The 26,427-nt window shown below is 49.7% G+C and overlaps 1 protein-coding gene and 1 long non-coding RNA gene across 2 annotated transcripts; one reads left to right on the top strand and one right to left on the bottom strand.

Annotated features, from left to right (window-relative positions):
• Window positions 1-11,989: 11,989 nt before the first annotated feature.
• Des (desmin) lies at window positions 11,990-19,312 on the top strand. The gene is made up of 9 exons (XM_028893080.2): window positions 11,990-12,682; window positions 13,927-13,987; window positions 14,091-14,186; window positions 14,308-14,469; window positions 14,610-14,735; window positions 15,183-15,403; window positions 16,783-16,826; window positions 18,278-18,360; window positions 18,567-19,312. The coding sequence occupies exons 1-9, from the start codon at window positions 12,108-12,110 to the stop codon at window positions 18,606-18,608; spliced, it is 1,410 nt and encodes a 469-aa protein (XP_028748913.1). The 5' UTR covers window positions 11,990-12,107; the 3' UTR covers window positions 18,609-19,312.
• On the bottom strand, window positions 15,411-26,359 carry LOC114709295. The gene is made up of 5 exons (XR_003736902.2): window positions 25,993-26,359; window positions 24,471-24,529; window positions 22,965-23,026; window positions 21,662-21,802; window positions 15,411-15,539 (listed from the first exon to the last, which is right to left on the bottom strand). It is a non-coding gene; the product is annotated as an uncharacterized LOC114709295 (long non-coding RNA).
• Window positions 26,360-26,427: the final 68 nt, after the last annotated feature.

Raw genomic sequence — 26,427 nt, 5'->3', positions numbered from 1 at the left:
GGATGAGCATCCATCTTGACCTCCCGTGGGAACTCGACTACGCTGGGCCCCGTGTTTGCGCCTCTAACCGTGCTGTAGTGCTGACAAGGGTACAGGCCCCCAGAGTTCACCGGGCGCCCCAGGGTTACCAGGGCCCTCTCAAAGGATGGCTGACCGGAAACAGACAGAGGGGGTTGGGCCCTGGGGAAAGGAGCAGGCGTGAACGTGCGAGCGCTGGTCCAGTTTGGACATGGTTTGTCCTCCTTGGGTTCCTGTGCTGGAAGTGTGACCCCCTGTATTGATTTTAAGTGGTAGCTGACATCAGAGGAGAGCTATAAGTGACCTTAGGTTGTGGAATCTTTAAGAGGCATAAATTGGGCGTGGGAGCTCATGTCTGTAATCCCAGCACTTGGAAAGTGGAGGCAGAAAGATCAGAGTTCAAGGATATTCTCTGCTACACAGCAAGTTTGAGGCCAGCCTCGGCTACATGAGACCCTGTCTTTTTTTTTTTTTCCCCTTTCGAGACAGGGTTTCTCTGTGTAGTTTTGGTGCCTGTCCTGGATCTTGCTCTGTAGATCAGGCTGGCCTCGAACTCACAGAGATCTGCCTGCCTCTGCCTCCCGAGTGCTGGGATTAAAGGCATGTGCCACCACCGCTGCCCGAGACCCTGTCTTAAATAAAACATAAACTAGGTTGGTGAGATAGGTCAAGGCACCTGTCACCAAGAGTGATGACCTGAGTTTATTTAATCCCCAGGTCCCACAAGGTGAAAGAACGGAATCCTGCAAACTGTCTAAGATCTCTCTACCTGTGCACCGTCTTGACCTCCCATGATCCTGAATGGAGTGTTACACACACACACACACACACACACACACACACACACACGTGCTCACGAGAGAGGTGAGGCATGGTTGGAGGAGGTAGGACAGGCTGCTCTTTGGAAGTATTAATATAGAGACGGGAGAGATGGCTCAGTGGTTAAAAGCACTTGCACGCGCTCTTGCAGAGGACCTGGGTTCAATTCCCAGCATCCACATGTAGGCTCATAACCATCTGTAACTCTGATCCCAGGGGCTTAACACCCCTGTCTGGCCTCCAGAGGCACCAGATACAGACTTGGATACAGATAAAACCATACATACACACATATATATATGTGTGTGTACATATATATGTATATGTATGTATGTATATATATACATATATATTATTATTATTAAAATAGTTCTCAAGAAATTCCAATCAGCTCTCTGCAAGAGTAAGTTATAAAAAAAATGGCATGACTCCGAATCACTCTCAGGCTTCCTGCCTTGCTTTGTGATCTGTTCTGCATGTGTTCCCTCCCACACTGTGATGTCATCAACCTTCATCGAAGCTCTTCATGAAGTCCCCAGATTCAGGCATTTTGTGATAGCAATGACACCTGAAATAAGACAGCCAGCCAGTAGAGGGAGGACATGCTATGGGAGGAATCAGCACTGTCTGGTCCCTGGGATCCTAGGGTGAGGCCCTTTTCCTTGTTGCAAAGAGCACACGAGTCTGGTTCTCTCTCTTTTCATCCTGCAGTTTTGGCTCATCCAAGAGTCTTGTTCTCTACCCCAGCTCTCCATCTACGCCAGCCGCCTGTCACCCATCTGTGCCATCCACGGAATCTTGGGGGATCTTGGGTTATCCAGGACCCTGTGTTTCAGGGAGCCCTCTGTGAGGTCCGAGATGTGCAGGGAACTGCATGTACCTGCGAAGCCTGGAGGCTGGGGAGAGCTTGGCAGTGTCCCAACACAAAAGAGACTTAAGTAAGGGACATAGAGAGAGGCAAGGCAGCTGAAGTTGTCAGAGTGGGTGGGGCCATCCCTGGGGCAATGTGTGCTACCAGCGAAGGTGTTCTCTGCTGCTTAGTGGAGACAAGTTAGGTGTAGACGGGCAGGTAGGCTTTGTGCAGACAGTGAGTTCCTAAGCTGTGGAGGGGCTCAACCGGCCAGGTGCCCACAGGAACCGCAGTGGAGGAGATTAAAGCCGTAAACAGAGGGATGAGCAAGGGCTGTTCCATCCGAAGACCTGTGGGTCCCAGCCTTAAATGTCAGAGTACTTCAGATTTCAGACAGCGAAACTGTCTGTCTTCCTTCCTTAGTCAACAACATTTAACACCAGTATCCACTGTGGAAGGCCTGAATCTTACATCATACATAGATTGTGTGTGTGTGTGTGTGTGTGTGTGTGTGTGTGTGTGAGAGAGAGAGAGAGAGAAGAGAGAGAGAGAGAGAAGAGAGGAGAGAGAGAGAGAGAGAGAGAGAGAGAGAATGTATGTGCAGATTCATATGTGTGCAGATGCATGTGGGTGTGCATGTACTTGTGTGTTCGTGCAAGTGAAGGACAACCTCTGCCATTCTTCATTGGCGTCATTTTAGTTTTTGGGGTTTTTTGTTTGTGTCTTTGTCTGGGACAGGGTCTCTCACTGGTTTGAAACTCCCTAAGTAGGCTAGAGTGGCCCCCAGCAAGCCTTGGGGATCCGACATGTGTCTGCCTCCCCAGCCCAGGAGTTACCAGCACTGGCCACTTGCCCCACTTCCCCCCCTAACGTGGGTTCTGGGGACGGAACTCAGGTCATCATGCCAGCAAGGCAAACCCTTTACCAATTACCCCACCACAGCCTCCGAGAACTTATGAAGTGTGTCGAACAAATAGGTTGGCCTGGGTGGACCTGCATGTTTCCCAGTATCAATGAGCTCCAGGAAGAGGCGCGATCATGAAATAATGTGAGTTTACATTAAAAAATAACTCACCAAAGTAGGCATTCAAAGGTGTGTCCTGAAGATGTTCCAAACAGCATTGCTTGTACTAACAAAAGACCATATAATTATTCATAAATAAGGGCTGTGCTGAATAAACTGTGCCAGATCCATAGAGTGAAATACAAGCAAAGACATTAAAGTGAAAATCTTCAGTTCATATTGTAAAGCTGTTGATATCCCCGAAAGCTGTGTATATATTCAGTTTGATCTCTATCAAAACTCCACTTTTTGCCAGGGATGGTGGTACGTGCCTTTAATCCCAGCATTCGGGAGGCAGAGACAGGCAGATCTCTGTGAGTTCAAGGCCAGCCTGGTCTACAAAGCGAGTTTCAGGATAGCCAGGACTGTTACACAGAGAAACCCTCTCCTAAAAAACAAGACAAAACAAAAAGCAAACACAACAACAACAAAACCCAAAAAAAAAAAATCCAAATTAAAAAAGCCCCATTTTTTTTTTTATAGAAAACAAAACATACGTCCTAAACTGCCTACGGTCTCTCAAGCGGCTTCAACTAAAAAACAAAACAAAAGCTGGAAAAGAAGAACAAAGCTGGCCAACTTATATGTGTTGATTTCAAACACTACTAAAGTTACAGTTATCAAAACAGTGTGGTACTAGAATAAATACAAATATATAGGCCAATGGGAAAGAACAGAACTCAGAAATAAATCTCACATAGTCACATGATTTTCAACCAGGGAACCAAGATCATTCAATGAGAAAAGGGCAGGTCTCCACAAATGGTGGTGGGACATGGACCATTCACATGCAAGAACCAACTTGGGGCCATTACCTTACGCCCTATATAGAAATTAGCCCAAAATGTAACTGTACTTAAACATAGAGTTAAAAAAAGTACAAAATTGTTAGGAAAAAACCATAGTGGGGAAACATCATGTCACTGGATTTGGCAAAACTGATGATATCTTGGATATGGCTTAAAAATGTGAAAAAGAGAGATAAATTGACTCTTAACTTGATTTTCACAAAAATTAAAAAAAATTATTGTCACCTAAGGACACTAGGAGCCTGGCGTGGTGGCACACTCCTTTAATTCCATCACTTAGGAGGCAGAGGCAGGAGGATTTCTGTGAGTTTGAAGCTAGCTTGATCTATATAGTGAGCTCCAGGACAGCTGGGAGTATAGAGAGAGACTCTGTCTCAAAAACAAACAAACAGATAACAAAGACCAAAAAACCAGAACAAAACAACAACAGAAGCCACCCAAGGACACTGTTGAGAGAATGAAAAGACACCCACAGAATGGGACAGTTGCAGACCGTATACCTGGTACCTGATAGAGGATCAGTGCCTGAGAATATATAAAGAGATCTCACAAATCAGCAAAGAGAGCAACCCATCGAGAAAGTGGGCCCAGGATTTGAATAGACACTGTGCTGGCTGTCACAAACTAGAGTTGTCTGAAAGGAGGGAACCTCAATTGAGAGACCGGCTCCGTAACATCCAGCTGTAAGGCGTTTTCTTAATTAGTCATCAATGGGGGAGGGCCCAGCCCATTTTCGGTGGTTCCATCCCTGGGCTTGGTGATCCTGGGTTCTATAAGAAAGCAGGCTGAGCAAGCCACAGAGAGCAAGCCATGAGGAGCAAGCCCGTAAGCAGCTCCCCTCCATGGCCTCTGCATCAGCTCCTGCCTCCGGGATCCTGCCCTGCTTGAGTTCCTGTCCTGACTTCCTTTGATGATGAACTGTGATGTGGAAGTGTAAGCTGAATAAACCCTTTCTTCTCCAACTTGCTTCTGTCACAGCAGTAGAAACCCTAACTAGGACAGACACTTATCCAAAGATGACCAATAAACATAGGAAGATGTTTAGCATCACTGATGATTAGTGATTTGCAAATTAAAACCACAGTGAGGTACCACTTCGTGCTCATTCGGACAGATAATACAAAACAGACAAGGTGAGAACATAATGAGTGTTGGGAGTGATGTGGAGAAGCTTTTTAAAAATGTAACTATTAACTTTGTTCTTTGAGAATTTTTCACATGTATATGATGAATTTCAGAGTTAGATATGCTACCATTGATCATGAAGCCACCACAGTGTATTTTGATCATGTCCACCCCTCAATCTCCTCTGGGCCCTCCTTTCTCCAGCACACCCCCTTCCCAATTTCATATGCTCTTCTGTAAACAAACCAACCAACCCCTCTGAGTTCAGTTCATGCTACCTGTGTGCCGCTCATGGGTGTAGGACCATCTATTGGAACATGGGTGTGGTGGTTTGAAAGAAAATGGCCCCTCACAACACAAATCTTAAAAGGTCTTATAATAAAAAAAAAACCAGAGCCAGATATTGGGGTGAAAGCTGAAAGATCAGAGAAGCAGAACAGCCAGCCACTAGCTTACCTCTACGAAATCCTCAGCCTCAAGAGAGCGAGTTCTTGTTTCCTCACACCCTTATATACCTTTCTGTGTCCTGCCATATTACTTCATGGAATTAAAGGTGTGTGTCTGGGCTGGAGAGATGGCTCAGAGGTTAAGAACACTGACTGCTCTTCCAGAGGTCCTGAGTTCAATTCCCAGCACCACGTGGTGGCTCACAACCATCTGTAATGAGATCTGGTGCCCTCTTCTGGCCTGCAGGCATACATGCAGACAGAACATTGTATGCATAATAAATAAATAAATCTTTAAAGAAAAAATAAAAAATAAAGGTGTGTGTCACCACTGCCTGACCTCTATGTCTAATTTAGTGGCTGGCTCTGTCCTCTGATCCCCAGGTAAGCTTTATTGGGGTACACAATATATTACCACAGCCCCCAAAGGAAGCGGCACTATTAGGAGATGTGGCCTTGTTGGAGGAAGTGTGTCACTGTGGGGGTGGGCTTTGAGGTCTCTTGTTCAAGCTTCTTTCAGTGGGCTTCCTGTTGCCTGCAAGATGTAGGACTCTCAGCTTCTTCACATCTGCCTGCAAGCTGCCATGCTTCCCACCATGATAGTGGACTGAACCTCCGAAAGTAAGCAAGCCACTCCAACTAAATGTTAAAAGAGTCACCGTGGTCATGGTGTCTCTTCACAGCAATAAAAACCCAAACTAAGACAATGGGAAACATGCTCGTGGCCATACTCCCAAAGAAAAATGACTCTTCCTTATCTAGAAGTTACCCATTGCCAATAATAGCTCTTCAGCTAGAGTTGGGGCCTCACCAGCCTCTCCTCCCACCCATCCTGGAACTTTGATTGGCTTGGTCTTGTGCAGATGACCACAACTGCTGTGGTTCATGAGAGCAATGGCTGACAGCCATGTCACGTCCAGAAGACAGAATTTCCCATCATTCCTTTCTAGTCTCCAGTTCTTACATTCTTCCTGCCCCGTCTGCTGAGATGCTCCCTGAGCCCTGGGTCAGGGAGAGGTTGGTACAGATGCCACAGTCACTTATTCTCAGCACCTTGAATAGTCATGAGTCTGTACTCAACACTGCCGCTACAAAATGAAGCTTCTCTGACAAAGGTTGCGCTCATTATAGGTCTAAACAAATATTTAGAAGGCAACTTGACATCATAATCATGTATCAAAACAACAATAACAGGGCCGATGACCTCCCCAGCCATGGGCTCTTGACCATGACCACATTACCAGGTGTGAATTCCCTCCTGTGGAGCAGGCCTCAAATCCAACCAGAAAGCAGTTGGTTACCCCCAGAGCGATCATGACACTATTGTGCCACTGGGCATGTCTTGCCTGGCCGTCAGTGTTATAGCAGGGCATCATCCAGCATTATTCACAACAGCTAAAGGTGGGAACAACCCAATTGCCCATCAACAGTTGAAGCGGCCGACGGAGTAACATTACAAATGAGAAAACATCATTCAACCTTTAAAAGGAAGGGGCTCTGACATCTACGATAAAACATGGAGGAACCTTGAAGGAGTTGTGCTAAGTCGAATAAACCAGTTACAAGGAGATGCATCTTGTGTGATGATTCCATGTCCATAGGTACCCACTGCAATCAAATCCATAGAGAAATAAGATACGGTGTTTAAATGGGCTTGAGGAATCCCTGTATAGAAGAAAGCCAGACAGGGCTCGTGAGTAACCCGATAGTTGTTTGCTCTGCAAATAGAAGGGAAACTTAGCTGGAGCTATTTCTTGTTCAAGACTGTACTTAAAGGAAATCATGGGCTAAGACAGGAGAATCGAAAGTTCAAAGTCAGGCTGAGGTACAGAATAAGTTCAAGGTAGGTCTGGGCTACACAGCAAACCCCCATCTCAGAACAAAACAGAGAAAGGAAGGGTAAAAAGGGATGGAGAGAAAGAAATAGCGAACTTAGCCCAAACAGGTAGAAATAACAGGCACAGACCAGGTTTCCAACTGGGGAGACAAAGGAGCAGACGCAGGACCAATCCAGTATTGTCTTTGCTTTGTCTGTGTGTCTGGCCGGTGAACGCCTCCCCCTTCTGCTCCCTGTATGGAACTCTTGAACCACTTCCCTGTGCAGCCGCCTGAGCCGGAAATCATCATCAGCGCCAATGAACTCCAGCATTTGTTTGCTTTGGAAACAAAATCTGTAGCCCAGGCTAGCCTCAAAGTTGTTATGTAGCCAAGAATAAACTTGAACTCCTAATCTTCCTGCCTCTTCCTCCCAAGTCCTAGGATTATAGGCACGTGCTAAAACACGCCTAGTTTATTCAGTACCAGGGATCAAATCCAAGGCTGTGTGTATGTTGGGCAACTGAGCTGGATACCCAGTCTCTGCTCACACAAACTCTTCAAGATTTGTTAGGGCAGGAGAGGTGGCTCAGCAGTCACAGAGCACTGGCTGCTCTTCAGGGGACCTGGGTTAGATTCCCAACATCCACATCGCAGCTCCCGTCCCAGGGGATCCTACGCCTTCTTCTGACCTTCGTGGACACCACATCCCTGTGGTGCACAGACATATGTACCAGCAAAACATCCATCTACATAAAAATAATGAATACTTTCTAATACTTTCTGCCTAAGATTTGTGCCTCAGTTTACTTTTTTTTTTTTTGAACAGTTTTTTTTGTTTTTTTTACTTTTGACAGCTTTCGATTGTTGTTGTATTGTGTCATTGATTGATTGGTTTAGTTTTTTGAGACAAAGTGTCTCTAGGTAGCTCTGGCTGTCCTGGAACTCACTGTGTAGACCAGGCTGACTTTGAACTCACAGAGATCTGCCTGCCACTGCCTCTTGAGTGCTGGGATTAAAGGTGTGGGCTGCCATGATTGGGCTTTGACAAGTTTTATCAAGGGTAGGAGGGAGAGATGGGTGGAGCGTTACTGTAAAGCGAGTTTCAGCTTGGGAAAATTAACATAGTTTCAATGTCGGGTAGTGATCATGAGTGCCCAACAGTGAGCATGGGCTTGATGCTGCTGACTCTGCTTAGAAATGGTAAAAATTGGCCAGACAGAGTGGCCCAGGCCTATAATCCTAACACAGGGGAAGCAGAGAGCAGGATCAAGGGCAGGTTTGGGGTCAGTATGGTCTATATTATCAAGGCTTAGGCTATCCAGGGTTACATGGCGGAAACTGTCTCAAACAAACAGATGAAGGTCAATTTTATGCTACATATATTTTATTATAATAAAGCATGACTGTTATTAGGGTACTAAAACAGGACACTTTCTAAGACACCTGTGTTTAAACAGGTGCTTAACACCGCTGACTCGGTTGGAAACAGCTTGACTCAGAACAGCGTGTGAAATATTTTAAGAGGGGAAAAAGCCAGGTGGAGAGGTACACCCCTGTAATCCCAGCGCTCTGGAGGCTAAGGCAGGAGAATCTTGAGTTGGACACCAGTCTGGGCTACAGAAACACAAAAAGAAAAGATTAAAAAGAGGTCAGTTCCATCTATATGCTCAAAGTGTCTCTAGGACGACAACAGCCACCACCTAAAATTTGGTTCTGTGGTGGGTCGGGGGAGAGACGGGGTGGGATGGTTAACTGTTGAAAAATGGGAGACATTTTTTCACTAAACTCTTGTATACCTGTATCTTGACCGTGTACATTGCCCAGCCAGGAAGATAATGATTATTTTTAGTGTGTCCAGTTCCCAGTGGCCCCCTTGAGAGGCCAACGTCTTGCTCCAGTGGCACTGTGTGATTTGGAGAGCTTCTCTTTTAGTGCCTTCCAGGCCCCAGGGTGTTATTTCGCTGTCTTCCATGAGCATATCCTCAGGAGTGGAACTGCATTTTGGAAATAGTCCCAACTGGTTTGAAGCCAAGTCTGGTAGTTGTTGATTTTGACTAGTGATGATGCAATTTATCTATTTGTTTTCTGCCTCATTTCACTAAGAAACTGAGGGGGCCTAGAGCTGGTCTGAATGCCAATTCCCTTACGTGTGTTAGGGATGGCTCGAGAGGCCCAGACGCTGTCCATTCGGCAGCGTCCCAGAAAGGAATGTGCAATGTCCTGTCACTCCCCTCTTTCTTTGGGCTGTGGATGACTGGAACCAACATCAAGGGCCTTTAGTGGAAAAGGAGTGTGTCGATCCAAGCGGAGGGTAAAGCCTGAGAGCATTGAGTACGGACAACTGCACCCAGGTTAGCAGCGTCTCCTTCCTGGCTTTCCAAGCCTAACATGTAGACAGCTCCCCGCCCTAACCAAGGGCAGGAAACAAGGCCACCACGAGGGGCCATTTTAGCTAACCCCGTTCCATTCATAAATCGCAGAGGAGATCTTTGATTGTCTGTAGCAGGAATCTTAAAAGTTCTTATTAACAAAATCAAACCTGAGCCAGATATTGGGGTAAACACTGGAAGATCAGAGAGACAGAACAAACCACAGCTATCTCACCTCGCCGGATCCTCAGCTGGTCTTGCCTCCTCAGACTGGAGGCCTCTGAGTCCTCATCTGGAATGGGTCTCAGCTGAATTACTGCTCAAAAGCCTGAATGCTTAACTAGCCAAATGCTGAACCAGCCAAATGCTTCTAGTTTCTGGTCCTCACGCCTTATATACCTTTCTGCTTTCTACCATCACTCCCTAGGATTAAAGGCTGGCTTTCTGGGATTAAAGGCGTGTGTCACCATGCTTGGCTTTTTCCAATGTGGCCTTGAACTCACAGAGATCCAGAGGGATTTCTGTCTCTGGAATGCTAGGATTAAGGGTGTGTGCTATCACTGCCTAACTAGTGACTTTTCTGTTCTCTGACCCCAGATAAGTTTATTAAGGTACACAATATTTTGGGGAACACAATATCACCACAATTGTCCCTCTATTCAGGCTCCATATCCCTTGAGCCAGTTCTCACTCTTAGAAGAGGTAATAAGACTGGCTGGGATCAGAGTCACATAGCTACTCTTTGTGCTGGTGAGAAGAGGCATGACGTCATCAAAGTGAAGGAAAGGGCAAAAAAAAAAAAAAAAAAAAAAAAAAAAGCCTGTAGACTATGTTAAGGGACAATGAAATGACAGCTGAAGATGCTGCTTGGGGTATGTTAAGGATCCATACAGCCTCTGGAATCCTCTAGAAGCATACGATCTAGACTGGGAGCTGAGACCCAAAAATAACTAGAACATAACAGCTTGCACTGACTTGAAGGTTGGATAAGAATATCTGGAACTCCTCATCCATCTCAGAAGCTTGTCTCAGGGATAAAAATTAGACGCTCAACGTGAAAGGCTTTGAAAAGACAGCAAGCAGTAACAAGTCCTTTACTGTTCACCTGCTGTAGTCACATCCAGTCTGGGCCCAGAGCCTACATAGACCCTCACTGTGCTGAGCTACAAAGATGGGATTTACGTCAGTCTGTGCTTCGTGAGGGTGTCAGAGAACTGGGGGGTCGCAGGTGTGGCGTGCTCAGCAGGGATTGGTACATATGAGGCATTGTTGTTATTGTTGGGAGCTTTATCTGTCTCCTGGGCCTGTTCAGATGACCCTTGCACAGTCAGGGGAGGCTGCCTGTCCCCATTCTGACTAGAGACACTGAGGGTTAGGGAGGTAAAGGACATGCTTTCTAGTAACTCTTTCCGACCAGCCCCGGGCAAGACTACGGTTCCTCACCCAGTACTCTGTTTCCAGGGTTCAAGCTATGGGCTGCTGATCTAGTGTTCTGTTTCTAGGGTTTGCATTCCGCAAGGCTCAGTCCTAAGAGAGACCTGGTGAAGGCAGGGAAAGTGACGAGCCACAGAAATGTGCTTGGAGAAATGCAGATGTCTGAGGGGTCGGTGAGTGCCCTGTGCCGTGTGGAGTGGGAATGGAAGGGGAAGCACAAGCCCACTTCAGGGCTTCATTTCTGCTGGGGTTCTGGAGTGACTGAAGCTTGTCCCCCCTGCCCCCAGCCTTCCTTGACACCTGTATCTCCTCAGGTGCCTGGCCCCTAGTCCCCAGAATCCCTCTCCTGTACCTTGCTTCCTAGCCCATGCATTCATCCTCCTCTATAAATACCAGCTCTGGTATTTCAGCTTGGCAGCTGTTGCTGCCAGGGAGATGGCTGGGTTGACATGTGCCTCCTGACAAAACACAAAACCCTGGTGCGAGTGGGTGTGGGTGGTGTGAGTAGGGGGATGAATCAGAGAAGGGGGTGAGGGAGACAGGGACTGGGGGAGTCAGGCAAAGGCAGGGCCGGGCGGGGGCGGGGGGCGGGGTGTGTGATGGAAGCAGTAATCAGAATCGTTCTGGAAATTATCTTGCTGGCTATAAACTTGAGGGAAACAGGAGGCCTACATCTCTCCAGAGGGACACTGAGGCTCGGAGCTAGAGCCCGGGCATCAGTGGTATGCATAAGCAGGCAGGCACTGGCCTGGAAACTCTCTGCCCAATGTGTGCCCCCCTCTACCCTACAGGCCTGCCTAGAGACCCCTTTGATGGGCTAGTAGACTCCAGTCTGGCCTTTACCCCTGGTGGTTGGAAACCTCAGCATTTTCTAGGCAATCTTTGCAAATAAAATACTTCAGGGTTCCTTCTTGTTCATCCTAATGGCCTAAAAAAATCTCTTCTTGGAGAAAATGGGCAGCCTCAAACAAGTGAAAAATCTCTAGCCAGCTTTCCCCAGGACAAGGCAGGCCTCCAAATGGAAAAAGAGGCCGGCCTGGGGTCTCCTGTCAGCGAGCTGCCCTGTGAAACCCAGCAGGCCTGCCTGTCTTCAGTCCTCTTGGGGCGGCTCAGGGGCGCAGGCCTCCTGCAGGGGAGCTGGCCTCCCCGCCCCCTCGCTTGCGGCCGCCCTTTCCTGGCAGGACAGAGGGATCCTGCAGCTGTCAGGGGAGGGGCGGCGGGGGGGTGATGTCAGGAGGGCTACAAATAGTGCCGACGGCTAAGGGGCTCTGTCTCCCCTCTTCATATCCACTCTCCAGCCGGCTGCCTGCCCGCTGCCTCCTCCGTGCGTCGCCCAGCCTCGTCCACGCCGCCACCATGAGCCAGGCCTACTCGTCCAGCCAGCGGGTGTCCTCCTACCGCCGCACCTTCGGTGGCGCCCCGAGCTTCTCGCTCGGCTCCCCACTGAGCTCTCCAGTGTTCCCTCGAGCAGGCTTCGGCACCAAGGGCTCCTCGAGCTCGATGACATCCCGCGTGTACCAGGTGTCGCGCACGTCGGGCGGGGCCGGGGGCCTGGGGTCGCTGCGGGCCAGCCGGCTGGGGACCACCCGCGCGCCCTCCTACGGCGCGGGCGAGCTGCTGGACTTCTCGCTGGCCGACGCGGTGAACCAGGAGTTCCTGGCCACGCGCACCAACGAGAAGGTGGAGCTGCAAGAGCTCAATGACCGCTTCGCCAACTACATCGAGAAAGTGCGCTTCTTGGAGCAGCAGAACGCCGCGCTCGCCGCCGAGGTCAACCGGCTCAAGGGCCGCGAGCCGACTCGGGTCGCCGAGCTCTACGAGGAGGAGATGCGCGAGCTGCGGCGCCAGGTGGAGGTGCTCACCAACCAGAGGGCCCGGGTCGACGTGGAGCGTGACAACCTGATCGACGACCTGCAGCGGCTCAAGGCCAAGTGAGGGCCCAGCGCCTTTCAGATCTTTCCCCTCTTCACCCCATCCCCCTGCCGGGAACTAGGCACCCCCTCCCGGAGCCTGGGGCCCTCCTCATCCCATATCTGGAGAAGGTCATTCCCTGGGTGTTCCCTAGGAAGAGGTGGACTCCGGATCTTTCCGTGGCTCCTTCTCTATAACACTGGAGTGGTTTGCTTGGGGAGGTAGACAGAGAGAAGAAATGGGGGGCGGGCGGGGGGAGGCGCCTGGGGCGGCCTAGTGCAAGCCGAGCAGCTGCCTTTGAAGGGATTCTAAGTGCTGGAGTAGCAGTGCTGTGCTGACCAGAACAGAGGCAAGGTAGAGGGCCAGAGCATGTTCAGAGGGAGAAGAGGCTGATGGGAGCCCGCAAAGCTGGGTGGGCTGGGAAGGGCTGGAGAAGGGAAGCAAACTTTCAGCTCTGCTGGGCTGAGGTCCTGGGGAGCGGGGGAGGGGGGAAGGGGGAAGGGGTAGCTTGGTCCCTGGGCCTAGCTGAGGTAATGAATGCTATTATTGCACTAGGTAAACGATTAGGCTTGAGGAAAGGGGACAGTGGACAAGGGCTGTGGCCCCTTTTAAAGCTCAAGAGGGCCGGCCCATTCCACCATGATCCAATAGGAAAAGGCCGAGTAATTCCGCTATGGGGGCACGCCCCCCTGCAGTTCCTTGGGAGGATGATTCAGGAGGATTGCTGTGAGTGTTAGGCAAATCTGGGATACAAAGCAGGTACCAAGAACTGAGCCTGCATAGCAAGACTTGTGTTTAGACAACAAAAAAAATAAATAAATAAATAAATAAATAAATAAAAAATAAAAGATAGAAAAGGCTCTGTACTTCACAGTCCTGCTTCTGTTTACCCAACTGAGCGGAGTCACCTTCTTGCCACCAAAGTCACAAACATTTATTTAACTAACAACCACATGGTCAGGCTAGGCCTGAGAACACAGAGGTGGATAAAATAAAACACAGTTCCTAACCCCGGGGAGGTCAAGCTATTTGGGACATAGACTTCAAGGGTGTGGCTCCAGGGTTGAGACCCAGCCACTTCCTGTCCCCCTCCCCCTCCCGTGGGAGGGGCCTCTGCTATTTTTTTTCCCCCAGGCCTCTTGTTTCTACCTAGCAACCGGGACTTGTCCCTGTGTCCTGAGCTGGCTCCCTGATAGGTCCCAGGCAGTGGTTTCCATTGACAGCTCTATCCCTCACTATTTGTCTGTCTGTCTGCCCTGCCTAGGCTGCAGGAGGAAATCCAACTGAGGGAAGAAGCAGAGAACAATCTGGCTGCCTTCCGAGCGGTGAGCCCTCTCCAGTCCCCGACAGTCATCCCTCTCTTTTCTCCCTCTTGGCTCCACTTGCGCTGTTCCAGACACTAATGTTGTTGTTTTCCCATGTATCCAGGATGTAGATGCAGCCACGCTAGCTCGCATCGACCTGGAGCGCCGAATCGAGTCACTCAACGAGGAAATCGCGTTCCTTAAGAAAGTGCACGAAGAGGTACACCAGGGCCCTTGGGGGGTGGAGAAAGCAGCTAGAAAAGGGGCTGACTCTGAAATGGGGGAGCGAAGGTGTTCTGGGAGGGACTGGAAGGGGACTGAAACCCAGCTGTGTCCTGCAGGAGATCCGTGAGCTTCAGGCCCAGCTTCAGGAACAGCAGGTCCAGGTGGAGATGGACATGTCCAAGCCAGACCTCACAGCGGCCCTCAGGGACATCCGGGCTCAGTACGAGACCATCGCGGCTAAGAACATCTCTGAAGCTGAAGAGTGGTACAAGTCCAAGGTAGGTGCTCTGGCACCCGTCCTCTGTCTCCATGTGAGGTGCTTCCTGGACCTGCATCCGTGGAGTAGGGTGAGCCTGGAACTTCCACACTCCCTTGCCCACACTACATCCTGCCTGCTTCTCTCCACCTCTGCCCTCAGGTTTCAGACTTGACCCAGGCAGCCAACAAGAACAATGATGCACTGCGCCAGGCCAAGCAGGAGATGATGGAGTACCGACATCAGATCCAGTCCTACACCTGCGAGATTGATGCCCTCAAGGGCACCGTGAGTCCCTCCCCATGCCCACAAGCTCGGCCTCTTTCTGCCCACAGCTCAGTTCCGCACCCTCCCTCTGTGACACTTTGAGCCCATTACAGACCCTCTGGGGCCTCCATCTCCTCAAAGGAGGTACAGGGAGGTAAAGGCAGACGGGTGGATTCCTAGTTGGATACTAAGGAATCAGAGGACTCCTGGGGGTGTCTCCCTGTGTAGGGTTGGAGGGCTAGTATAGACACTCCTTATTAGGTGGTTTGTTCTGAATGGCCACATAAGACTTCTCAGGGTTCCATAGCTAAGGAAGAGGGCTTTGACGATTCTTCTACCTGACCATGACCATGAGGAGTTGCCTCCAACCTCCAACACTGGCTTTCTTCCCACCCTGATTCTCTGGTGCTCTCCTTCCTAGCTATGCTCTGGAACTGTCCTTGACTTGGGCCCCCTCATCCCCTGCAGAATGACTCCCTGATGAGGCAGATGAGGGAGCTGGAGGATCGCTTCGCCAGCGAGGCCAGCGGCTATCAGGATAACATTGCGCGCCTGGAGGAGGAGATCCGGCATCTGAAGGATGAGATGGCCCGCCACCTGCGGGAGTACCAAGACCTGCTCAATGTGAAGATGGCCTTGGATGTGGAGATTGCCACCTACCGGAAACTGCTGGAGGGCGAGGAGAGCAGGTGAGGACTTAGGTAGGGTAGGTAGGGGAGGGTGCTGGGAGCCCAGTCCATCACAAGATGATCTCAGCAAGACCTGAAAACGGTCCTAGACGAGAGGCCACTATTCTGCCCATCGCGGAAAATTAACCAGGGCCACCTGGGTAAAGCGAGATGTAATTAACAGCTTTTTATAAAGAAGAGAAATGTAAGTATTCCCTTATCTACCTTTAGAATTAAGAACCCGCAGCATAAAATCATATTCGGCAATCAGTAATAAAATATTACTGCCAGTCCAGGGAGAGATGAAAGCCGAGTGGAAAATGATGAGGAAGAAAAGGGAGGGGGCCTGCTGGAGACAAACAGACATGAAGAGGCAGGAAGCCTTGTGCATGGAAGGCCTCAGAGAGGGGAGGCTACAGTGAGTGTACACACAAGCACACACAAAGGAAAAGACACAGATGATGTGCTCAAGGCAACCCGCCCAACCTCCAGACAGGAGAAACACGAGTGCAAGGGAATCTTCTGGGAGACCGTAATACTGTGAATCTAGATTCTTGGCAGTTACATGGAGATAGATACGTCTCCAAACTCACTAGATGTACCCTAAGGGTTTGCCCATTTCATTGTATGCAAGTTTAACATCAATTTAAGACAGATCCATTATGCCAAAAAAAATGGCATCATCAATACTCATAAAAGTGTGACAGCCATGTTTAGGTATGAACTTACAAGGAGAATTCACGGTTTTTATTTGTTTCTTTCCTTTGAGAAGGGTTTAATGTAGCCCAGCCTAGCCTCAAACTCACTATGTAGTTCAAGGATGACCTTGAACATCTGTTGCTCTTGTCTCCATTTCCTAAATGCTGGGACTTGGACAGGCTGTGCCATCATGCCTGGTTTCCTGGTAGCGGGGTTTGAACCACAGCCTCATGCATGCTAAGCAAGCCCTTTACCAACCCAGTTACATCACCAGCCCCTGAGTTTTGGAGAATGACATCTACCTCTAACACAACATGGATGACCTTTTAAGGTAGCTAGAGCCAGATGCCCTTTTCTAGACTAGGCATAAATGGCCCACTCCTGGATCTGGCCTGCCTGGAGGGTGGGCACCATGTGAGTGTCACTTCCTCTAGTACCAGGAGCAAGGAGGACCTGGGGACCCGGAGGGTGCAGTGGGGTTAGGCATCTTGGTGTCATGCCCGAGGTCAGGATTCAAATTCGTGATCTTTCTAGAAGGGGTCAGTTCCTGGAACAGCTAGAGTTGGTTTTTTATCTGTGCATTGTGGGGTAGTGAGAGTATTGGGCTGGGGGAGGAGGCTGGGACAGTAAGGAAATGGTGGCTTCAGGGAAGAGATTTGAGTGTCCTTAACCTTCTGGGGACACGGTCTCTCGCTTTTCAGGATCAACCTTCCTATCCAGACCTTCTCTGCTCTCAACTTCCGAGGTGAGTGTGTGCCGGGTGGTAGAGGGGGGGCTGCAGGGGCCAGGGAGTCAGCTTGGGTAGCCCAAACCTTTTAGGGGAGAAGGATGGAACCCTGGAGCAGACCAGGCAGGAAGAGAAAGAAAGCTGTAGACACGGCACCGAGGGGCGGGGGAAGGGAGGTGGGGTGTTGGTTTGTGTTTTATTGTGCTGACTACATTCCCTGTACCTTCTGGATTACTGGGTCTCAAGAATCAGGATGTGTCCTGAATGGCAAACTCTGGAAGCTGCAGGGGTGTTCCCCTGGCAGTAGGAGCATCTCACTCTCTGGGCAGGAAGGTACCCCTTGCTCATGATCTGTCTGGCATGCTGCCAGAGAGCACTTGGCACACCATTCTCTGGCTGTTTGTTGAGTGCCGTGTTTGCGGGGAGCAAGAGGTTTGGATGCACAGTTGAAAAAAGGAAGCCAATTTCTTAGCAAAGCCAAACAATGAAGAGAATGAGCTTCGAGGGCATTCTGCCATTCTGACATTAGTAATATGCAGATCAAGTGGCTTCCCAACCCCAGAGAGCAGAAAAGCGCTCACTAATGATACATTAGGAAAGGGAGTCGGAGATCTTGGCAGCTTCTCCTTTCCTAGATCAAACCTTTTACATCTTCGATGTTCATTTCCATCAGGAAAAATACATGCTGTGCTCCATCGAGTCAAACGTTCATTACAGGCTACTTGCTTGCTAAGGGATTCATGAATGCCAAACTCCTGACACCAAGGAACTGAATGTGACCCCCACTATGAAACTCAGGCTTCTTCTTTTTTTTTCCCCACTTAGTTGTTTATTCAGTTACCAAGTATGCATTTTGCATATCAAATCACTTCTGCTGCAGATCAGTAGCCCCTGTGCCACAAAAAGGGAAGTATCATGGCTGCTGTTTCCCAGAGAGGAAACTGAGGCACAGTAGGGCCAGTGAAGCACAATGAATCAGTGACTAGCTTTGGCATTAAGACATCAAGCAGCTTGTCCAGAGATAAAGAACTGGAGCCTCTAAGTTCCTCCAACAGGTCCACAGGCCTGGGTTTTTGGGGCTCTCTGTCGTAGAGGAGAGTCTAAGGATACATACTCATGCAGGGCTCTTCTGAAAATCCAGAGGCAGAGAAGGCTAGGGAACATGAGTACTGGGCCTAGGCCTTGGGTCCCCTGCCATCCTGCACCAGCACTCACAACACCATCTTTTGACTCTTGAGGACAACATCTCTTTAGCAGGACTGGACCCTGGCTCTACAGAACCACCTGCTTGCTGGGTGCTGGGCTCAAGGGTCAGGTCTCGGAGAAGTCAGAAGGTTGTCTGTCACGAGGAGGGTGCAAATCAGCTAGCACATGGGACCATGAAGCCCGGGGTGGAGTTCCATCCACGGCGCAGCTTAGATAGGAACTTGGCCAGGCTGAGCGTGTGTGTGTGTGGGGGTCTGTTACAGAAACCAGCCCTGAGCAAAGGGGTTCCGAAGTCCACACCAAAAAGACGGTGATGATCAAGACCATTGAGACCCGGGATGGAGAGGTGAGTGGTCTGCCGGACCCCTTGTCCTTGGTGGGAGTCGTGGGGGTGGACACCATGGGAGTCTGCCAGCCAGGTGTCTTTCACCAGCGGGGCGACTTCCTACCCTGAATGGGGGTGAGGAGGCCCTGCTGCCTTGGGGTGGAGTAAATGGAGCTGAGGCTCCTCTTAGTCAGCAATGAATCGACTGGACTTCTCCATCTGCTCAGGTCGTCAGCGAGGCCACACAGCAACAACATGAAGTGCTCTAAGCCAGACACTGTCCTGGCCCCGTCCTCACTGCCTCTTGAAGCCTGCCTCTTCCACTCTCGGAGGTCACACCCAGCCACTTCCCTCCACTCACAGCCTCTGACCCCTCCTCACCGATCTCACCCCTTGGCGGCCTTCATGCTGCCCAGGAAATACCCCCAGCCACCTCTGCAGACCTTACCATGAGTCCTGGCTATTGGCAGGTGTCAAGCCTGGCTCTTCAAGATAGAACCCGGCTCAAGTCATGGCCCGGCCCCTCCCACCTTTGTTACCCCAGGCTCGCTCTAGCCTTCGGCTTTGGAGAGGGTACCAGAGAGAGGGGGTTGGGAATCTGCAGGGTCAGGACAGAGCTTTATGGACATCCCCACATTCGACCCCCAGCCTGGGTCAGAGACAGAGGGAAGCCTTCTCAGATGAGATGGAGAGAGCAGGGGGGCCTGAAAAATGTCCGAATGACCCCTCTCTTTCCCATCCCAGTCCAGGATGGGCTTAGAAAAAAAAATGGGGACTGTAAAGAGGGAACAGGAAGGTGCTGGATGTGGGAGCAGGAGATACAGAAGGAGAGCGGGTGGGTGAGAAGCTGGAGGGGAAAGGAGAGAGAGAGGCAGAGTGGTCTCAGGCTGGTGGGAGGGTACCACCTCCTGCGCCTGCCCCTCCCACTGCAGGGGCCCTGGACGGAAACAATAAAGAGCCAAGCACAAACCTACATAGCCCTGCTGTCTTGACTGTTGACTCTCTTGGGGGGGGAGGGGGGGGGGGGGGGGGGGTGGGGCTGGACCCTGTCATTCCTCTGAGATGGACTGTGCCACCCTTTTGCCCAGCTAGATTGCCCTATGGGCCTCCCAGAGCGTCAGGCTGTGTGCACTGTAGGGGAGGTTGGGTAGGGGGTTTCTGTTAAAAAGCCACAGCGCCTCCTCCTTAAGCCTCCTACCCTACCTTCTGATCATCTGGCCATCTGGGTGAAGGCAGGGATGGAGACTGTGAGGGAAGCTCCCAAGTCCTTTCTCCCAAAGAAACTACCGGCCCCTTTCATTTACTTTTTTTTTTGGAGACAATATCTCATATAGCCCAGACTGGCTTCAAACTCCCTCTGTACCCAAGGTTTGACTTTAAACTCTCGATCCTTTTTCTTCAGTCTTCCAAGTACCTTTTAACCCTTTCTAAGGCTCTTTAATGCACAGAGGCCAATCCAGGCAAAATAACAATGTTCACAAATGTGCAGACAGAATTTTTACGTGGATAAGGAGGCTCGATCGACACTGTGAGAAAATGTCAACCCATCCTTCATCCATATGCAATTCCAGTGGAATGCAGTCTCAATTAAAATACCCAAGGGAGCCACGGGAGGTGTGCCACCTTACTCCTAGTGCTGGTACTCAAGAGGTAGAGGCCAGAAGACCTCAGGTTCAAGGCCAGCCTGGGATACCTAGTGAGGCTCTTGTGTAAAAAACAAAAACAAATCCAAACAACATGAAAGGGTGTATAGGAATTATTAAAGAAAAGAAAAAGAAGAAAAAAAAGAGAGAAACTAGAGTAAAACATGTATATGTATTATGAGCCATGATAACTTAGTACAGTGGTTCTCAACCTTCCTAATGCTGCGACCCTTTAATACAGTTCCTCATGTTGTGGTGACCCCCAAGCATAAAATTATTTTGTTGCTACTTCATAACTGTCAGTTAGCTACTGTTATGAATCGTAATGAAAATATCTGAGATACAGGATATCTGATATGAACCCCCCTGGGGGGTCACGACCCACAGGCTGAGAACCACCTACCTAGAAAGTGTTGTTAACAAAAAGGAACTGTGTAAGACATTCATGTAATAAAACAAGCCTCACATATGCATGGGACACTGGTGAACGTTTAAGGAGGCATTTCAATCTATGAGTAGATAGAAGACGTAATTGATAGTTTATAGAGACAACAGAGTAGCCCAAAGGTCTGGAGCATAAAGTTTGTCTTTCTTCCTAAAACATATTTCAGGTTAATGAAAGATTTAAGGAACATGCTAAGCCCTCGGACCTGAGGCTCCATGCTGCTCCTCCTGTATCTAAATGATGGCCCCTTAAAGGAGATGGAAGAGTCTAGAAGGCAGAAAGACGATGAATACATGTAGGTTGCACGTAAATAAACCAACGAGGCTTCAGCCTTAACATCCCTACCGGCCATTCTAAAATAGCTTTCCAAAACCTTCCAGAATCCTTCCTGGTAGTGTTATCTTTCTTCCCCTTTTGGATACACCCGTTTTACCAGTTCCCCACCTTCTTGGCGCAGGCCCAGTTTGAGGATCCACCCCGAGTCCCCACTGCTGCCACCTGTGACTGCTGGTCATTTCTGTCTCCCACATGCTCTAATGGAGTCAGCCTAGGGACAACCTCTCATGGAACATGGACTAGAATGACATTAATGTCTTTACGTGGACCTAGAGCAGGAAGCGTGAGCAAGGAGCTGTCTATCTTTGAGACTCAGATATGTGTTGACTTCTCTGGAGAATATCTGGGCTGAGGGCCTAGCCTTGGTGGACAAGGCTGCCACAGCAGCCTGGAAGAAGTTTCTGGAGCCTCACTGTTTCTCCTTCACCCCGAGTGAATTGTGTTCACTCATAGACTCCACACAGGGCGGAAGGACACTTAGGTCGGGGCTGGGGTAGCCTCACTGTCCTAAAATAACAGCTCAAGTACAGACTAATCCTTAGGGTGTGGGGCACTGGAGGTTCCAGACTCAGTCAGACCTCAGACAGCCCTCTTCTAGGAATCCCCTTCCCAGCCTCATCCCATCCCATCATCTGTGGCTGTTCTCTGGAGGCCCCTCCATAGGGGATGCTCTGAAGGGAAGTCTTGCCTTCACACACCTGTCTCCTGTAACTACCCTTGCCTGTCCTCAGACAGGAGGCCAGTGCTGCGCTCCACACCCAAAGGGTACATTCTGAGTAGAGCTTTTCTGAGCCTGCTCCCATGAGCTCGCAGTGACCCAGGGGATGGACAAAACAAACCATAGATGATTCATGTCTCACATGGTTTTGAAACGAGTCAGCGTTTCAGTGCACCTTACCCCAATGGCTTCCACGGCAAGATCTTCCCCCGTCCCTTGAGACGCTGTGGAGCTTGCTACAAGACTGTGTACATCACGAAGGGAACAGACCTTCCGAGGCTTCCATAGCCCGAAGGCCAGGCTCAGGCTAGCTCCAATTCTCTGAGGAGGAGAGCAGGAAGAACTGTGGAGGCAGCTAGATCCCAGTGGGCACTCTCTTACCCCATCTGTCCACTCTGGCTGAACTCCAGCCCTGCCCTCTGAGGTCACTCCTTTTCCATCTCATTCCTCTCTGCACAGCTCACCAGGGCACGTATGCAAATGAATCAGTGACCTTTGATTCAATACCTAAAAATGTCACTGCCCAAGGACAGTTTTTATCCGTTTTATTCACTACGATATCCCTTGCACCCCAAAGAGTACTTCGTGCGCAGTAATACTCATTAAATATTTAAATGCTTCTTGAATGAATACCCACTGGGCACGTTTATTTACTTTTCTTTATATTAAATATGCACTAGGAAGGGCTGGTGACACTCACTGCTTCACCCATTCAATGGATATTTACTGAGAGTTCCCCTCACCCCATGAGCACATAGTATGTCATTGAGACTTGGAGGAGGGGGCTGGAGAGATGTCTCGGCAGCTGAGAACACTAGCTGCTCTTCTAGAGGACCCGGGTTCGATTCCCAGCAACCCACATGGCAGCCTACAAACACCTGTAACTCTAGTCCCAAGGGATCCTGGAACTTCTTCCTGCCTCTGTAGGTATCGTATGCACGTATCCACAGATGTTCATTCACAAAACACTCATACACATAAACAAAAATAAATAAAATCTCAACAACAACAAAAAAACCAAAACAAAAAACAAACAGTAGCAACAACAAAACATTTGAAAAACTACTCCGAGGAGCCAGGCACAATGGTTCCAAGCACTGGGGAGGTGGAGGTACACCATGAGTTTAAGACCTGACTGTTCTACATAATGAGTTCCAGGTTGACCTCTTAAAACAAACAAACAAACAAACAAACAAACAAACAAACAAAAGCAAGAACAACTTAGATGAAATGTTCTTTGGCCCAGAGAGGCGGCATGATCTGCCAAGGTCACACAGTCATCTATAGCAAAGGAAGACAGGACCTCTAGAGCCCAGAGATCTTTCCATGACACCATAGACTTGTGATCAGAAGGCAGGGCAACCTGGCAGCATGCACACCCAGCCTGGCGCCAGCATACAGGGTGCTGTGGGGCCCATGCTGAGGGACAGACCAACACCTTACAGCCAGCTGTCTTGAGCAACTGGCCTGACCGCAGCCTGACCTTTTCTAGTTGTCTCGGCTGGGACAGCCTGGTCCAGAAGAGGGCGCCAGCGACTGTAGACCCTGGGGAACAAGTCAAGGTATACCTCTGAATGGACATAGAAGGCAGGAAACAAGCCGTGCTCCCAGCCCTGTGCCAGGGCCTTTTAAATAGTTAATATTCATTTTAATATTTAATATAATTGAATACCACCACAACATAGGTCAGCTCATGTAATTCTTCTCCTCAAAACCCAGAGATGCTTTCCCATTCTACTGAGAATAAAAGCACCATGGTCTGCAAGATGCTAGGCCATCTTTTCAAGCTATATGATCCACTTCACCCTGACTCTGTGCTCATTCCCTCCAGTCTTGCTGGCCTTCCGGCTCTTCCCAGAATCCTCCAGGCACATTCCACCTGGGTGGCAACGATCCTGCCCAGCTCTCTGCAGCCTGCCTTTCCTTCCTCATCCCTTCCAGACCGGCTCCAGTGTTGCTGTGGAGGTGACTCCAATGACCCTATATTATTTTTATTTTATTTCTTTATTTCTGAGACAGGCCTTCACTGTATATCCAAGACTGGTCTTGAATTCCCATCTTCCTGCCTAAACCTCTGGAATGCTGGGATTGCAGACATGTACCACCACAGTCTCCAGCCACCCTATTTTAAAGCGATACCCCCACCATGCTCACATCTCTCATTCCTTGCCGAGTTATCTACACACTATTTCTCTCCTCAGTCCTTACACTTTCTTTGTCAAATGTCTGTCTTCTCCAATATAAGCAACCCCAGGACTGGAGTCTTTGCTTCGTCCGTGGCTATCTTCCTGGCCAGTGGAGTGGTGCCCGCCTCACAGGAAGAACTCAAGAAATATTTGCTGAAGGAACAAATACACCCCAAGTTTGGCTACCCCCACGCATAGGTGAGCAAACTGAGGTTTAGAGGTATTATGTGACTTGTTCAATGTCACGTGGTTCATTTATTTAACCAACTAGCCAATCAGCCAACATTTACAGATCATCTGCTGCGTTCCCTGTACGGTGAGGCATGGTGTTAGTTAAGTGACTTTGGGTGGTGAGCTTTGGGTATGTGTGCGGAGGGGGTGGCGTGTACAGGTGTAGCACCCATGCATGCCTGTGTAGAGGACAGAAGTTGGTGGTGATGTCTTCTCTATTGCTCTTCACCTTATATTTTAAGACAGGATCTCTCACCGAATCTGGAATGTCCTAATTCTGGTAGGCTGGCCAGCCGGCCAGTGAGTCCCTAGGATCCACCTGTCTCTCCCCGTTAACACTGAGGTTAGAGATGTGTGTCGCCCTACCTGGGTTTTTTACCTGGCTGCTGGGGACCTGCACACCCTCCCTCATGCCTGCACAATAAGCACTTTCCCACCGAGCCATCCTCCTCTGACTGATTGTAAGCTTAAGAACAAAAATGAGACAGTATCTGTTCCTTTGTTCTTGGTGTTCTGTCTATTATGGCTTCTCTCTCTCTTTTTAAAAAAAACCTTTTTAGAATTCAACTTACACTGTAGAATTCAATTCATCACTGGAGGTTGCCAGGGACTGTAGACAGGGTGTGGCTGCCTACAAAGAGGAAGCGCACGTGAATATTTAGGGTGATGGAGCTGCTTTGTATGTTCCCGGGGTAGCAAATACACAATTTCATGCATTTGTCAAAACCCACGGACCTGCACATCACAAAGAGTCAGCTTTAATGTATGCAAACTACATGAAAAGTCATTCCCTAAGGCTCTTAATCTTTATGGACATAATTCAGTGTTAAAATTGTTTCTTCTGTACTGCGCGCCTGGGAATGCATGCTCACGCTCACAAGCACCATTGCACACACGCATGCATGCCCGCCCCTACACACGCGCACACACACACACGCGCACACATGCACGCTTTGACTTCAGTTTCCCAGAATGAAGATGGTTCATTTAACCAACCAACAAGACAAGAATACTTACCCCCATCTCTGAGTGACCCTGGCTTTCAGCTCTTCCCAGGGTCCATCCTTTTAGAGTTCACAGTCAGGTCTGGATCTCTAAACGGGTGTGTGTGTGTGTGTGTGTGTGTGTGTGTGTGTGTGTATGACTGCAAACAGAAGTGAGGCTATCAGAAATCCTATGCGAGCCCTCTAATACTGAGGTATTCCCTGGACTGTATACCTTAAATTTCTTTTGTTGTTGTTTAGAAATGTAAATTAATATGCCCTTGTCAGAAATAACACAGACAGACTCTGGACACTTCACTCGGGTTTTTCCAGGGGTGACACCTTGTATGAATATCAGAAAAGTGATATTGGCATGGCATATCCAGCTTATCAGATTTATATGCACTCTTGTTTATATGGGTCTCCCCAGGGGTTTCTTTCTACTCTCTCTACTGGACTGGTGAGAAGAGCTTCTGCACTATTGTCCAAGAGGTCTCTGTGGGTCTCAGGCTAGACCCACTAACTGCTGACCCTTGACCTCTGACCTCCATGTGGGAAGCCTCTACCTTGACACTTTCCCTGCCCTTTCCTGTTGATCTGCCCTTCGGAGTGGGCACAGCTGAGAAAATTGGGCACCTGGGAAGATGGTGAGGGGTTGCAACTTGTGTCTAGTGGCTTGGGCACCTGTCTCTACCCGTGTGTGTGTGTGTGTGTGTGTGTGTGTGTGTGTGTGTGTGTGTGTGTGTGAAACATCCACAAGTTTGGACAAAGGAATCATCTACTACAGCTTGAAATCAGTCGTCGCGCTTCCTGACTTCGGAACGGAGTCCTTAACAACCCAAGCTTTGCCCTCATCCACGCAGTTCAAGCCCTCCAAACCCCGCTTCTACCATGTTTTCCTCCAGCTCTCCCTCCAGCTCCACTGCCCTCACTGCTGCTATTGGCTGCTGGTTACAATCCTAGTCAACTACCTCTTCCCCGGGCGAGGTAGATTGTGAGAGGGTTGGCGGTGGGCTGGGCAGCGAAGGTGGGTTGGTGCTGGTAGTGAGCGCAGGACCAGCTAGGGCCCAGAAATCCACCCGAACTCCAGGATATGGGTCTCGGTGCTTACCAGCTGGAATGGAGGTGCTGGGAGAGCCCACCGGTCCCTCTGCTCACCTCCACTGGGGCCTGTCTCTCCACGCACCTCTCAGACATCTCCTCTGGACCTTTCCCCTTCCTCTCCAGCAGCCTAGTGAGGCTGGGGCGCTGGGACTGAAGAAAGGAAGTGGGCCTGAGCCCAGGGGTAACTCGACTCCCCAGGTCCAGCAGGCTGGGGGCGGGGTTGGGGGAGGACAGACATACCGCGGGGGAGGAGATTCTTTCAGGCCAGCGCTGGCGATGGGGGCACTGGGAGAGACAGAAGGAGCCACATGGAGTCCAAGTCCCCTCCTCTGCTGCCCCCTCCCTCTACTGCTCATTCGCAACCCGAGCCGGGGGCCCTAAAAATAGTCCCCGAGAGGCGCAACTGCCGGCGGCCCTGGTGACCTTCTGGGTAGCACAGGCC

Source organism: Peromyscus leucopus, chromosome 13, assembly GCF_004664715.2.
Source record: "Peromyscus leucopus breed LL Stock chromosome 13, UCI_PerLeu_2.1, whole genome shotgun sequence".
Classification (NCBI taxonomy): Eukaryota; Metazoa; Chordata; class Mammalia; order Rodentia; family Cricetidae; genus Peromyscus; species Peromyscus leucopus.
This window is presented reverse-complemented; position numbering and strand designations above follow the sequence as displayed.